At 51.9% G+C, this 15,601-nt stretch overlaps 1 protein-coding gene and 1 pseudogene across 2 annotated transcripts in view; one reads left to right on the plus strand and one right to left on the minus strand.

Annotated features, from left to right (window-relative positions):
• ZFAT (zinc finger and AT-hook domain containing) overlaps positions 1-15,601 on the minus strand; it is a 183,875-nt gene that overhangs the window by 97,892 nt on the left and 70,382 nt on the right. For both annotated transcript variants that reach the window (XM_032316054.1, XM_032316055.1), the window contains exons 6-7: positions 9,442-10,889; positions 8,412-8,644 (exon numbers count right to left, since the gene is read on the minus strand). In XM_032316054.1, the coding sequence (XP_032171945.1) occupies positions 8,412-8,644; positions 9,442-10,889 (1,681 nt within the window). The remainder of the gene's footprint in view (positions 1-8,411; positions 8,645-9,441; positions 10,890-15,601) is intronic.
• Positions 5,817-6,234, plus strand: LOC116575007 (annotated as a pseudogene).

Raw genomic sequence — 15,601 nt, forward strand, 5'->3', positions numbered from 1 at the left:
GAAGAGGCGAGAACGTCCTCAACTTGATGGAGATTATCTAAAAAACAAAGCTAACATCATACTTAATGATGAGAAACTAGAAGTTTTCCCACTAAGATCAGACACAAATCAAGGACCTGTTAACTAGGTGAAAGAAGCCAAATGGGAAAAGGCTCCAAACTGTATGACTCCAACTCTATGACGTTCTGGAAAAAGCCGAACCATGGAGACAGCGGAAGGATCCAGAGTGGCCAGAATGTAGGGGGAAGAGAGGGATGGCCAGGGGAGCGAGGAGGATTTTAGGACACTGAAACTCTTCTCCAATGACAGTAATGGTGGACACGAGTCTTTATACGTCTGTCCACACTCACGGAACGTACAACACCAAGATGACCCCGAGTGTAAACTCGACTCTGGGTACTCATCATGTGTCAGTGTCCACCTGTGGTCTGGGACATCAGGAGTGGGGTAGGTTGTGCCTGTCTGGGGACAGCGAAATCTCTGTACCTTCTGGTCCATCTACAGCGAACCTAAAAGATAAAGCTTATCAAGAGACAACACACATAAAGAGCTTGTTAGCATAGAGCCTAGACTCTAGGGAGCCCTCAACAGATCTGAGAGATGCTGCTAAGTGGCTGTGGCCTTGTTAACGCAGCTTGGCCTCAGATAATAGACCCCCTGCGGGCTAGTGCACCCCGGGAATCTCCGGGAAGGGGGTTCTCCATGAGCACCTTCCTAAGCCCCTTGTAGATTAGTTGCTGCTGTTGCGGAACATCTCCAGAACGGGGGTTCCCTGGAGCACACTTAGGAGAATGGTACTTGGTATTCAAAAACAAAAACAACACCTAGGAACAGTCCCTCTGAACCATCAGTCCACCTACACGTCCCACAAAACGTCTGGATTCCAAGAGATTCCTGCCGAGCTCAGGCGTGCAGGGGTCCGGGCGGCTCTCGTGACACTGTCCTGAGCTGTGGCTCAGCCAGGCTACACTGGGGGCTCACGCCTTCTCAAGGTGCTCCCGTCACTGTCCTCCTCTGCCCAACCCTTCCCGCTCACCCCATCACTCCCTGAATCTGCACACAGGAACTCGTGCCCACAGACCATTTCTGAAAGACGCCCTGGGCCTGGTGGGCATCCTGGAGGAGGCCTCTCACCACCCCCACTTGCCCCCAGTGCCCTCATCAGCAGAGATGATGGAGGTGTTCAGCAGGGCTTTGAAGGAGTTTACAGTCATCTCCCCTAAGTCCTTGCTATTTGATTTTTTTTTCTTTTAATCTCTGATAGTCTGAAAGCAATTTATCTTAGAGCTTATCAGGGCCCTCATTTCTTGATGCCTTTGAAGACTGTCAGAAGGACACGGGCGGTGGGACACAGCGGTGGGAGGAGGGGGCGCTCTGAGGACTCATTTATTTTTTTTTCCCCAAGCCTCAGTTCTGTACCGGAGATGAAAACCCAACCTGACACAGCAAACTTAAAACGAGCGGTTGTGAAAAGAGTTCCTGGCAGAGGCGGAGAGCACAAGGCCGCACAGTAATGACAGTGAGGGAGCCCAGCCCGCCAAGTTTGTTTGTGCCCCGTGGAAATGGCCTTCAAAGCAACAAAGGACCAAGGACCCTGTGAAAGAAGAAAGGTGTCAGCAGGAGTCTGTGGCCACAGTGTGGGGTGGGCATGGCCCAGGGCACAAGCTCGGGGCCCCCCGCTCTCACGTCTGGGTGGACTCCGCCTTGGTCTTCAGCTGGAGGGCAGGGGCCTTGGCCCCCAAAGCAACTGGGAGTTCTCAAGTCTGAAATTAGCAGTGGGTGGAGAATACCAAGCCTGCCCCCAGCCACCAAGTGTATGACCTCTCCCGTAAGTACCACTCCTATAAGACACGTGATGTCAAGTTTAAAACAGAGGGTGGGAGATCCCACTCTGAATCAGCTCCCAGGAATAAAAGCATGGTCATGGGGGACAAGGGCCCTGCTATGCACCAGGCGCTGCCCCAAGGACAGAAGTACGGGACACTACCTGCCCTCCAGCAGCCGTGAGCTACTGCGAGCTGCCACCACACAGAGGCAGAGAAAGGGACACTGAATTGGGACTGATTTGAACAGGCTAGAAAAAAAGCCTGCTGCCCCCGCCCCCCCCCCACACACACACAACCAAACATGCTCCCTTTGGGATTTGAATGCAAGGATCCCACCGTCCACTGAAAGCAGCGCTGTTCTGCGAGGTGACCCCCTTCAAGCCTAGACTCTGGCCTTGCTCACGGGAAGCTGCATTTTAGACACAGGAAACTCTGGGAGCCCGAGGTCTTGGGAACTGTGGACACGCACGCAGACAGGGCCACAGAGAAACCAACTGGTCTGTGACCACCGAGGGGAAAAAAAGACGAATCTGTCGATTTCGAGAAAGCTACCGGAGGTAGCTCCCTCTACTTTCTCTATGCTTTGCTGGCAACATGTTACTTTACCTCCAAAAAGTACGAGTAAGAGATTTTAAATGTGTGTACGCTTGTAGCCAAAATCAGAGCTCACGGTTTCCAAAGGGAGGGATCAAGAGGGAATCTGAAACATGTGCTGAGAGACCATGCCGCCCTGGACGGCTAGGTGCCGCCTCCACGCCCTGCTACCACCACCGCCCCCACTACTAAGGAGGAGCACGAGCTGGCTCAGACCGGCCGCTCCCCTGCGCACCTGGACCTGCACTGAGTCCCTCACAAACACCATCTCACTAAATTCCCACAACAACCCAACAACCCAGAGGCGCTTCACAGACCAGGTATCAGAGAAGTCAGGAAAGGAAGCCATACCCTATGAGTGGTCGAGTTAGCAGGTGACACCAAAACATGTCCTGTCCCCACGGTGGGCTTGTGACAGCCACAAGTGCCCTCAGATCGGCTGGTTACCCGTGAGGTCTTCTTAGAAGGAACACAAGCTGGAGAGAAAGGGAAAAGACTGACCTATCGTGAACATCCACCTTACGTTCCATTTCTTACCATTTCACGTTATCTAAGGGCAGACTCCCTGGTCCCCCTCGAATTACAATGGAGGCATGAGCTCAGCGCCCTCTCACCCCCACGTGATTCTCATTCAGGACGTCATGAATTACATCAGCTGGGTCAGTAACAAAAACTTCGTTTAGAGGGACCCACAGGAGGTCATTTGACACTGCCGTCTGGGACACACAAGCACCTACACTGATACGTAAACATACGGAAACATGGAAACAGGGGCACCCGAGTGGCTCAGTTGGTTAAACATCTGACTCTTGGTTTCGGCTTGGGTCTTCATCCCGGGGTCACGGATCGAGCCCCGCACTGGGCTCTGCATGGGGTGTGGAGTCTGCTTGAGATTCTCGCTCTCCCTTTGCCTCTGCCTCTCCCCAGACCAAGCCCGCTCTTTCTCTCTCTCTAAAATAAATCTTGAAACATGGAAACAAAGGTCTCAGAAAACAATACTTAACCTCAGGAAGAGGTGTCTAATGCTAGTAATTTCTATTTTATTCTATGGCATTTCATTTTTTAAGAGGCACTTACTAGCTGTGACCAACTAAACTGTTTCACAACTAAACCAGTTCATGGATCGTGACCCGCAGACCGCAGAAGCGGATCTGGGTATGCCACACGATTTCTAATTTATATGTCACGACCTTGAGAGGCCAGAGATGGTACCCAGTTTTCATATTACAAATGAGAAAGTGGAGACTCGGCAAATGCCCAAGATCAGGGAGGTGGACATGGCTCTGAGCTACAGCCCACCAGAGCCCAAAGCCCCAGCATTTCACATGTTCTTCCCGTCTCCACCGCACAAACTCTGCGCAATGCTGTAAAAAAGGGGGCCTGCTCCAGCAACAGCATGAACTACTGCCCTCGGCTGGCTCTCCACTTTTCCTTGATGCTAACACAGCCTGGACTGTAAGTCACACCCCCTAGATCCTCAGGAGAGGGATGTAGGGGAGAGACTGTATTAAGTGAACTCACGCCTTCTGACCACTGAGCACATCGTTAGCAAAGAGAAGGTTAAGAGTCACAGAAATAGACAACTCAGCCAAATTATCCCAGGGCCCTACCGCAACTAGACTGGACCTGGAGGGAGGCCTATTGGGGATGGGGCAGGGATTCGATTTAAAACTTCCTTTGTTTTGGGGCGCCTGGGTGGCTCAGTGGGTTAAGCCGCTGCCTTCGGCTCAGGTCATGATCTCAGGGTCCCGCATCGGGCTCTCTGCTCAGCAGGGAGCCTGCTTCCTCCTCTCTCTCTCTCTGCCTGCCTCTCTGCCTACTTGTGATCTCTGTCAAATAAATAAATAAAATCTTTAAAAAAAAAAAAAACTTCCTTTGTTTTGCACTGCATGGGAATTGAAGACAGGCAAGTGTTGGATGAAATGTGGAAGTCCAACCAGACTTTCCACACACCTGGCCCATCTCTCTGGGGGACAAATAAGGGAACCAAGCCCCAGGCCAAGGCCAAGGTCACAACAGCACCTCTCTCCCAAGTCAGGCGGACTCTGCCCTGACCAGAGTCCTCAGCTCAGCACCTTTACAACACGAAGGTCATTCGTTCTCTTGTGGGACCCTCACCACAAGCCTGAGAAAACAGGGTATTTACTGACTCTGCCATTATTTAGTAATTGCACGATTTCCTTTATACAAAGTCCCTAGCCAGGCCAACCCATGGAACTAGAAAGCAGATTAGCGACTGCCTGGGGCTTGGGGAGGGGAAAGGAGGCAATGTCAGCTAATGGAAGATCTCCCCACCAGGTCAACATTTCCTTGGTAACTTCGGCTTCATTCCAGAAATAAATTATAGGCTCAAAAGACAAATGTTGTCTAAACTCGAAATACTGGAACCCGTTTTTATAAATGCCATCTAAGTACATCAGCAACAGAGTCCGCGTGCTTCATGGCAACGTTTTCAATATCCTGGTGTGAATACAAAAGGCTTCCCCTTGGTGTGTGCTGCCTACCCTCCTGCGAGCTCCCCACCCCGACAACGCCTCTCCCTAGGCCAAGTCCTATTCACCAAGCTCAGAACCCCTCCTCCAGGCAGCCCTCCCTTCCCTTCACCTTGACCTCTCCGCGGCAGTGTGAGAGAAGAAGGGCAAGTGTGCTGGCCTCACTTACCTCCCTCATTGCTGTACTTCCTTCTGTTTCTCGCCGCCCACCCTCCCCCTGGAAACAGCCCCCTGGAGGCAGCCGGGGGTCAGACCCATGTCTGAAACCCCCATGCCCTGCGCGCAGAGGATGGCAGCTCTCGCCTGCACTGGCAAGCTTCAGGGCACCAGAGCACATTCACCTTTAAAAGTGCCTCCAATGGAAGAAATGCAAACATCAAGGAGGGAAATCACACAACCACCTCTAAGAAAACCTGAGTGTTGATGAGAAGCAGGACACCCTGTTTTTACGAAACCCACAGAGTCACACTCCCTTGTTCCTGCTCCTCTCTTGCGGGAATTCTCAGGGACGTTTCATTAGTGTAGCACGAGACACAGCACGGAAAGCATCCACGCAGCCTCTGCTCTCACGGGACAAAGTCGACTCGAGCACGTTCCTTCCAACAGGGCACAGGTGTCCAAGAGACTCGCCAGAGGGTGTGGCTGACGGTCTGCCCTGACCACAGTGTGACCGGGGACGAGCCACCTCGTGCCTGCACTGAGGCGAAGGAAATACTCCCATCTCCCAGAGGTGGTATGAGAATTAAGACGGGGGACCAGGACCGCAAGAGGAGAACCAACTGTGTCACCACCATCCCCCCGTCCCCAACATGTCTTCTTAAGTGTCGACATGCAGACACAACCACAGAAAGTTGAGAGGAGAAACATCTTTAAATGCCGCTTTTAGAGGGTTCTGCCGCAAGCTCCGAAGATGCCGCCCAAGGGATAAAGTGGTTCCAGGAAAGGGGGGAAAGGGGGAGCAGCCTCTGGGAGTGACACTTCTGACAAGAAAGCTCAGGGTCCCAAAGGTAGTGGCAGTGCAGTAAAGGTCAGACACATTCTGTGTGAAAAACACGGGAAAATCATGGAAGCCATGGAAAAGTTAAAGTCTGGAATGAGATTCAATGAAGTGGCCACACAGTATAGTGAAGATAAAGCCAGGCAAGGGGGCGACTTGGCTTGGATGACCGGAGGTTCCATGGTGACCATTTCAAGAAGCAGCATTTGCCTTGCCTATAAGTGGGCTGGATAAGCCTGTGTTTACAGACCCTCCAGTTAAGGCAAAATTTGGATATCATGTTATTATGGTTGAAGGGAGAAAATAAAACTGTACAAAAGACTGAAAAAAAAATAAATAAACGCCGCTTTTACCAAGATAAATGAAAGCATGTGAAACTGGGTCTTAAGATCTTAGGATGTGTCCCCAACAGGCCCTGATGACCGTGAGGACCAGGGATGTGGCCAGGAGGCCGAGCATCAGCCCCCAGACACAAGAAAATGCCTGCACTCGACCTAGGTCCCTCTGACACACGCAAGGGGCACGGAAAACGGGTGTGGCGAAACACGGTCCCACACACCGAAGGGCTCTGACAACTGCCTCTTCCATGTCAGCGTTCAGCCTCTGTTTCCAAGTCTCCCGACACAGAGAGGCAAGCCCCCAGCCCCCAGATGGTAAGTGGAATAAATGACAGTGATTCTAATAGTCAGCGGCACACGATGCTTACTCCATGTCAGGCATCGCTCTGAGACGTCTACAATATTCCCTCCCCTCACCCTCCCAAGGGGGGGTAAACTGCGGCACGGGGCAGTTATATGACGCGTCTTGAAGTCAGATGCGTGGCAAATGGGGGAGCGAGAACTAAAACCCACAGCATGATTCCCGGTCCTAAATGCCGCACCCCAAGTCTGCTCCCAGCATCCTCTCCCCGTGTTGGTCTCCCTCCCTCTTGACCTTATATACTTTTCTAGCAAAGTCATCGTAATCATTTCTGCCGCCACAGTTTCCCCTGCCCGAGACAATACTGGAAGTACTACCAATCCAGCGATTCTGTAAGGCAACGGGAAGAGCCAGCCTTGGTGGCCGACTCAGAGAGAAACACGTGTGACAGGCAGCAGTGGGCACAGGGTCGACAACACAATCATTGAGCCAGGTTCTTGCCAGAACATTCCACTCTATCCTCCCAGGACCACAGGAGATCTATACACATAGATAAACATACACTGTGTCTGCAACCATGTATTAAACATGTGCACACACATGTACATGTGTCTGTGCATATATGTGCAGATATACAGCATGTCTATGTAGTAGACAAACATATAGTTTTTAATATGTATTTCATACAGAAGGCTGCCAAGTCTCAGAAAGGGCAAGTAACTTGCCCAGATATCCACAGCCCGTGCGAGTGCTAGAGTCGCTATCGGGGGGCATCCAACCCCGAAGCACGGGTCCTGACCCTCCCCACCGCACCTGCAACACTCCGACTCCACCCATTAGCAACAGAAAGTGCCACAACGTGAGTGATTTCCGTGCCAGAACACAGTTGAAGTACGCCAAGTTTCCAAAGCCTCCTTCTGTGCTGTGGTATGAAAAGGAACACCACTAAGGCAGAACCGCACCTGGGGCCGGGGTGGGAGGGAGGCCTCCTTCAGAACCTGCACAAGGCTCAAATCACACTCGGGTGTCGGCCCCTTGTGTAACGTGAGAATTTGTAAGACTAAACATTCATTCACTATGTTACATCACCTTCCACCAAAGAATTAAACAAGTTTTATCCGTATGAATATTAACAGCCTCTTGGATTAAATTATCATTTTTTTTTTTAAATAAAAATGCTTTGCAGTCAATGTCTCGCAGACGGACGACAACCACCGCCCCCCGAGGACGAAAGCGGCCGACACTGTTTACCGCGCTCTCCCGGCGAACCCCACACCGCCTGCCGCTGCCCACACCCCACCCAACGGAGCCTCTGCACTGCCAGCGGCAGCACATGTTCCTCCTAGCACCTCTGTCACTGATAACGCTCTACAACATCGTTTAAGAAATCCTCGCTTTAGGGGCGCCTGGGTGGCTCAGTGGGTTAAAGCTCTGCCTTCGGCTCAGGTCATAATCCCAGGGTCCTAGGATCAAGCCCCGCATCAGGCTCTCTGCTCAGCGAGGAGCCTGCTTCCCCCTCTCTCCCTGCCTGCCTCTCTGCCTACTTGTGATCTCTGTCAAATCAATAAATAAAATATTAAAAAAAAAAAAAAAAAAAAGAGAGAGAGAAAGAAAGAAATCCCTGCTTTATTTCTGCTCTGCAGGCTTCTGTAGTTTCTCTCTGATGCTGAGAAATCTGCAGAGGGAGGAAGTTTGTTCGCCCGAACCATTCTGCGACCTCTGAGACCATCCCTGCGTAGGGAATCCCAGGGGAAGCGTTCTGGGAGGCGCAGCGCCTGCTCACGCGCCAGTGCAGGAAGCAGGTCAGCGCCCCCGGCACCAAGCGGAGAGAGCGCCGCACTCCGGCGTGGCCGTGCTACTCACCAGCTCCGTGTGGACCTTCAGGTGGGCCTGCAGCTTGTATTTGTCGGGAGTGTTGTAGTCGCAGCCGTCGGTGGGACACTTCAGCAAGATGTTACTGTGTTTCTGAATGACATGGCGCTTAAGGCAGTTTTTGGTGATAGAGGAATAATGGCACTGGGAGCAATGGTACAGGTGTTCCCGCGTGTGGGTGCGCACGTGCATGTCAAAGTGCACCTGGTACCAAAAAAGTTTGCCTAAAAAAACATCGTCACATGAGAACCAGGCAATCCCTTTTATATTGAATTTTATTTCTCCCGTTACGATTTTTTTCTACTCTTCTATATAGCTCCCTCTCCAGCCTGTTCAGGTCACCTTCTCACCTTCCTCACGTCTGTCTGCAAGTCACCTTCCAAAGGCAGGAGGCTGTAGACCTAAAGGGTGCTGCTACGTCTGCATGACATCAGAGCTGGGAGAGGGGGAACCAGTGTTTTCTGAGGACCAACAGGAGTGCCCAGGACGGCTGTGCGCCTGAGTAGTCAGAGCCTCTATGCTCTACGGACACCCGGGCCAGAGCGGCGCCTCCTATGTCTGGGGCCACCGGCTATCTGGGAGACTCAGAGGCCAGGCCTGCACCATGAGCCAGAAGGGCTCTATTCGGAGTTCCCGACAGAGAGCCATACGGACGGCATGGCCACAGCTGAAGCTACACTTTACACCTGTCGTGAGCCAGGAGAGCAATTTTCCTTTGGTCCCGTCCGGCAGAGGTCATGCGATAAACCACTGCACGTGTGGGACCACACAGCGTGGCTGACTGTCCAGTCCCCCTGGCTGCCCCCAAGAGGCTCCACGTGGGAAACCGGTAACGCAGGAGGCCACTTGTTGCTATCTACAGATGACAAAGGGTAGCTCATTTAGAAGCGGCGCTTTGCAAAGAGACACGAGCTCGAATCAATCACCAGGGGACCCAATACAAGCCAGGGAGGGCTGGTGCAGCCAGGGCTGCCAGGGCTGGAGCTCAAGCGGCTGCATGCCCCGCTCTGCCTCTCCTTACCACAGTATTCACACTCCAGGTCCCCGTACACCTTCCGGATCCTCTCACACAAGCCGGTGTTCATCTGTCTCTTCTGCAAACCGTCCAGGATCTTCATGAATGCGCTGATGCCAGCCCGGTGCTCAGAGGCAGGTGTGCAAGAGTCAGACGGGGGCAGGGCCAGGTCCCCTCCACCTGCTCCCAGAGCAGGGTCTGAGGCCTCATCTGGGTTTGACCTGAGGCACCTATCAGGGTCTGGTCCCTCGGGGGCGGATGCAGCTGCTTCCTGCCCCACCCTCGGGGGGCTCTCGGCACCCTGCATGTCCTGGTTTGTTTCTGCACTTCTGGCCTCCGACAGCAGCGGTGGGACTTCTGGGCCCCGAGTCTGGGACGAGGCTCCACACGGGGCACCCACAGTCTCCTCTGGAGCAGCACAAGCCTCGGCAGAGCAGGGATCATTCTTCAGCAAAAACCCATCGGAAACCACCGAGTGGGAATGAAGGTCCGCAGCGTCCACAGCGGCTTCCAGCTCGCAGGATGGCAGGACAGCACTCTCGGCCTGGGGGGCGGCTAAAGGCACTGATGGGACAGGTTCCTCCACAGGGGCTTCTGGCTCCTTCCGTACCTCCCCAGGCTGTGCTTCTCCCGGGCCAGCCGCCCCCTTGGGCTCAGTCACCCCCTGGAACACCAACTCCTCCTCCGCCAGTGGCTGGCCCCCCAGGGCTTCGGGCTGGATGTCCCCGCCAGGCTCCAGGAGGCAGAAGCTCTGGTTGATAGAGCTGGTGAAGACCCCGGTCTCCTGCACGGCCCCGTGCGCCTCGCGGATGTGGGCGCGCAGCCGGATGGAGCTGACGAACTTCTTGAGGCATATGGCACAGACGTACACGAAGGGGTGCTTCCTGACATGCAGCTCCAGCGCCTGGTACTTGGTGGCCCCGTGGCCACAGAGCTCGCAGGCAAAGGGCCACTTGTCCCCGTGCACCAGCATGTGGCGGTCACGGTCCAGCTCGTTCTTGAACTTGCGCTCGCAGATGTGGCAGTCATAAAGCAGCTGCCGCTTGCCCTCCCTGGTCATGAGGCAGAGCTCGTCCAGGGCCTCCTTGACCTTCTTGTCCTGCGGGTCGTGCGCGTCTCGGATGTGCTTGATGAGGTTCTTGACATCCGAGTACTTCTTCTTGCAGAAGCGGCAGTGCTGCTTGATCTTCTTGTGCACGCGCTCGATGTGCACCTTGAGGTGCCCCTTGCTCAGGCAGGTGAAGGAGCAGTAGTCGCAGGCGAACTTCTCGCCGGTGTGCTTGCGCAGGTGCACGTTGAGGTTGGCCTTGATGGCGCTGGCGTAGCTGCACTGCGGGCACTTGTAGGGCTTCTCGTTGGTGTGGATCCTCAGGTGGGCCTGCAGCGAGTGCTTGAACTTGAAGACCTTGTTGCAGTACTCACACGTGAAGATCTTGAGCTGGGTGGGCCCGAGCCTAGAAACAGACGACAGCACCGTTACCGCTGGGTCGCTGCACCTCCCTAAGGACCTCGGGTTCCTTCTTAGGAACCAAACACCAAAGGCTCTCAGTCAACTAAATGGCCCTGAGCAGGACTGCAGGGCCGAGTGTGGGTCCCTGCTCTCAGGGTCTGCCCGGCTGGGGGAAAGCAGACAGGTGAGCATGTGGCTGCACACCTGTGTGGCCAGTGTGGACAGGAACATGCGCGGGGGACAAAGAGAAAGAGACATCCAACCTGCACTGGGCAGGTGGGCAATGCTGAAGGAGCTGAGTCGAGGCTTGCAGGAAAAGAAGAGGGAGGCAAGAGGAGAGAGAGAGGGAGGAGGGAGGCGTCATTCACAATGTCACAACAACCCGCTGTGCCCCAAAGCTGATCCGGACGTATTCCGGCTACATGACCAGACGTCACCAAATGACTCCGATGGCTCCGTCCGACCAGATGCGATCTGCTCGGGTCTGTTCCACAGCTGCAACGATCCACACAGGCCTGCTCCTTCAACGAGGTGTCGGGGGGACCCCGCTGCCCTTTGCTGCCACTCATCAGTGAAAGACCCGCATCCCCATGTCCTCCCAGGGCAAGTGAACTGGCCTGTCTGACTGGGGACCCGGCCATGGTGTGCTAAGCTCCGTGTCTGCCCTTCTGGCAACAAAGGGTCTGCCAGTGAGCAGAGGTGGGGGCACGTGCTCAGCTAGGCAGGCATGCGTGGGTCTAGCCAGCAGCAGTCAAGGACTTTGGGGCGGGCGGGGCATGTGTTGATGTGCACCCCGCCACGTCCCCCACAACGTCATCAGTAACCGAGCTGATGCCCCAGTCTCCATTGTCCTCCCCTTCCCCACGGCTAGTTCAGCGCTCACACAGGGCAAAGAGGGCTACTGTTCAACTGTCGTGTGTTAACCTCGTAAGTCACTTATCAATGACTGTCTTTTTTGAGTACCTGCTGATGTGTTTCAGGCACTGTGTCAGACTTTGTGTCCGTGATGGAGAATAAAAGCATGGTCTGCCTTGTGGATCCTTTCCCTTTCAATATGGCAACGTGTATGAGATGCTCGGAACAGCTCACAATTACTGAGCAGGTGGTACACCAACCCTATGCTACATATTTATTCCCAGCCCTACTGTTACACCCACTGTAAGAATGACAAAACAAAGTCTCTGTCCCAGGTTATACAATGGGTAAGCAGGGAAGCCAGGACTGGACCCCAAGTGGACTGAGCCTCTAGAGCCTGCACACAGCTCCTCATCCTCTCTAAGGCCTGCAAACATCACGCCCGCCACTGCCCTCCCTGGTGTGACCGCACGCAGGGAGAAGGACCCCTGTACAGGGCCTCCAGTGCCCCAGTACAGCCCTGCCTTGTTTCTGGAATCAGAGAATGACCGGCCCCAAAGTACTGCAGCAGGCAGCAGGGACAGGAATCGGCAGATGGGCCAGACAGGCCAGTGAGGCTTCCGCTCCTCTGTAACTGCTCCCTCTGGACGTATGTCCATGTTGTCCACGAAGGTCCTGGAAACACTGATCATCACTTAGCACTGTTAATCAGACACCATTAAGCTGTATCCTCCATAACTGCAAAGTCTATATTTACGGAACTATCCATACAACTGTATTTGATCAACACGGGTTACTTTGTCTTTAAATTAAAAATACTTAAATCGATTGTAGTTCATAAACACCAGAGGGTACCATTCACATAATGTAATTAAAATATTCAAATCTGAAAGTCAGTACTATGCCTGCATGCTAAACCCAAGGCTAATTTCAGGAAACTAATTTGGATCTTTCTCAAATGACAAAGAAACCCAGAAGGTGATAGATTTCACTGGTATAAAGAAGAGTGGAGAAAGAAACTCTGGATTCAGAATGTTAATTAAATAAACAAATCACGGTATTTTCTCCTCTAATGCAAGATCTAAATGGTCTTAGGAGAATCTTTTGCTCTCATTTATTTTTTTTGTATCATTATGCAAATACCTGATATAGCCCACGGTACCCTGTTTCCCGCCAAGGATAACGAATGTGAGGAAGACGCTGAGCAGCCTGCGCCGGGCCATCAGGCGCCAGCCCGGCTCGTGATGACCGTGAACTGAGCGCAGCGTCCACAGGACTGCTGTGTCGTGTCACTCCGGGAGCTCCCCTGCAGGGAGAGAGCCACTGTCGCCCCTGCATTTTAGAAAGTGATCAGGCAGAGCTCTTAAAAGTCAGACCCATGACGTGGTTATCCGACGTCTGGGAATCTACTGGAAGATCAGCATACAAAATTGGAACAAAAGTGCTCAGTGCACAACTTCTCACAGCCTTATTAAGAGTGAAAAGCTGCCCACAGGTCCCAACATAAGGAACTAGTTTGCTTGCACGTTTATTTTTTCTACTTATTTATTTATTTATTTATTTATTATTCTACTTATTTTATTTATTATTTTTCTACTTACTTTATTTTTGTCACTCATTTAAGAAAGGACTCCAGGCACTGGGGACACAATAGAGACAAAAACAAACACAACTCATGCTCTCTTAGAGCCCACCTTCCGGAGGACGGGATAGGCCAGATAACCACCACAGAAATGGGCAGGTAGGGACCACAACCTCCCTGTGGGGATGGGAAAAGACAGGATGATGCCTTCTGACCCCAGACCAGGGCAGACTGATCAGTCTCGGGGTAGGGCGGGCTGTCCTGAGCACTGAACATTTGAGCAGACAGCTAAGGACGATTAGGAGTTAAGCAAGCCAGGGACAGGGGAAGCAGGGGAAGGAGGAAGAGGCACCTGCAAAGAGACAGCAGAGAAATACAAGGGGCCCAGAGGGTGAGGGTACCTGCTGGAGCCCAGAGACCACAGGCAGCCGATGAGCAGGCAAAGCTGGAGAAGTGGCGGCCCCAGGAGGTCCCGCAGGCCAAGTTCTAACACCTTGAGGCCTTGAAGGGCACAACCAGACAGGCATTGTACTAGATCTCACCGGCTACGGTGTGAGGAACTGCATGGATCAGAGAGCATCCTCATCACAACGTAACAGGTCACTACAGAAGGACCATGAATGATCCGAGTAACGCAGGAACGCATGTGCAAAGTGACTGTGCAGTATGAGCAAGACACAAAACTGCATTATAAAATACAAACTCGATTTCATAAAATACACGGGCTCAAAAAAGGCTGGAAGGAGACACATTAAAAATATTAACAGTGACTCTAATACAGTCGTGAGATTACAAATGATGCTTATTCTTATAATTTCCTGGACTTCCAAAATTTTCCATAAAATCAGTTCATGTCCTACCCGTGTGAGAGCCTAGCTGGTATGTTTCTGTAACCTAGAAATTTGTATCTGCATTTTACAAAGCGAAATCATCATGTACAATCAAGTCTCTTTCCTATTTGGTAATTGGTACTATAAAATACTGGCAGAACACATGACAACTGGAATACAGCCTAAATCAGCTGTTAGGATAATGTGTATATTTGCCTGTTTCCTAGATGACCAGTTAGCTGAATCCGCCCCCAGCAGACCCTGGAAGAGTGCACAGATAGTTACCTAAGGTCTACAAATCAACTGGAGACCAAAATATCTTCAAATTTAATTCCATGACAGTTTTGCCAAAGGAATGAGGATTTTTACAACTTCATCAATAAATTACGTTGCTTATAGCTGCAAGCATACAGGGTTGAGGCTACAAATTAGCGAAGCATCCTCATGACATAGATTTTATCATTTATTCTCACCACTAAAAGAAGTCAGAGTGTACGAGAGACAATCTTACACCTGGTATAACAGAAGCTCAGAGGCAAACCCACTTGTGTCAAACACAATAGAGTAAAACTTAATCCAGACGACACCTGCGTCTGTCCTGTTCGCTCTCCTCCCCAGTGTCTGGCACATAACAGGCATTTAATCTGTTGAGCTGTGCCCTAGTAGAAGAGTCTAGAGCCAAGCCAGGTCTGTTTGGCACCAAAAGCTATGCTCTCTTCAAGAACAGCTCATTTCCCCTCTTTGAGAAACAGGTGAACCCCACCGGCGACTGGCATTTTCATTGTCTTTCCTCTCAGCTGGGAAAATGTTTGCAGAGCTCAGATGATCAGTTTGCTAAGCCACCTGGGCAGCACTGATCACAGCTGAGACGGAGACCCTGGGGAGGGTGTGGAAAATTAACTACTCACTCACTATGGGGTGTTGACTGACCCAATGTGTTTGGAGGGCAGTTTGCAGTGTTGATTAGTTTTAAGTTCTCATGCCCTTTGAGACAGCAATTTCAACTCCAGCAATTTCTGCCACAGGAAGTCGTGAAGAGGTACAGAAAGACGAAGGTGGCAGAACCTTGAGAGGGAGCACCATCCATAAGAAAAAAAATGGCTACAGAAACTATAGTGCAGCCATCCCATAGCAAACGCTTGTTAAAAAATAGGTACTGGGGGCTCCTGGGTGGCTCAGTGGGTTAAGCCTCTGCCTTCAGTTCAGGTCATGATCTCAGGGCCCTGGAATCGAGTCCTGCATGGGGCTCTCTGCTCAGCAGGGAGTCTGCTTCCTCCCTCTCTCTCTGCCTGCCTCTCTGCCTACTTGTGATCTCTCTCTCTGTCGAATAAATAAATAAAATATTTTTTAAAAAAATAGGTACTGGAAAAGATTTTCAAAAAAAAAATTGCTAACAGTGCATGTGCTATTTTGTATTAGAAAACAATAACAAAATTAAAAGGCTATATT

Source organism: Mustela erminea, chromosome 16 (genome assembly GCF_009829155.1).
Source record: "Mustela erminea isolate mMusErm1 chromosome 16, mMusErm1.Pri, whole genome shotgun sequence".
NCBI classification, from domain to species: domain Eukaryota; kingdom Metazoa; phylum Chordata; class Mammalia; order Carnivora; family Mustelidae; genus Mustela; species Mustela erminea.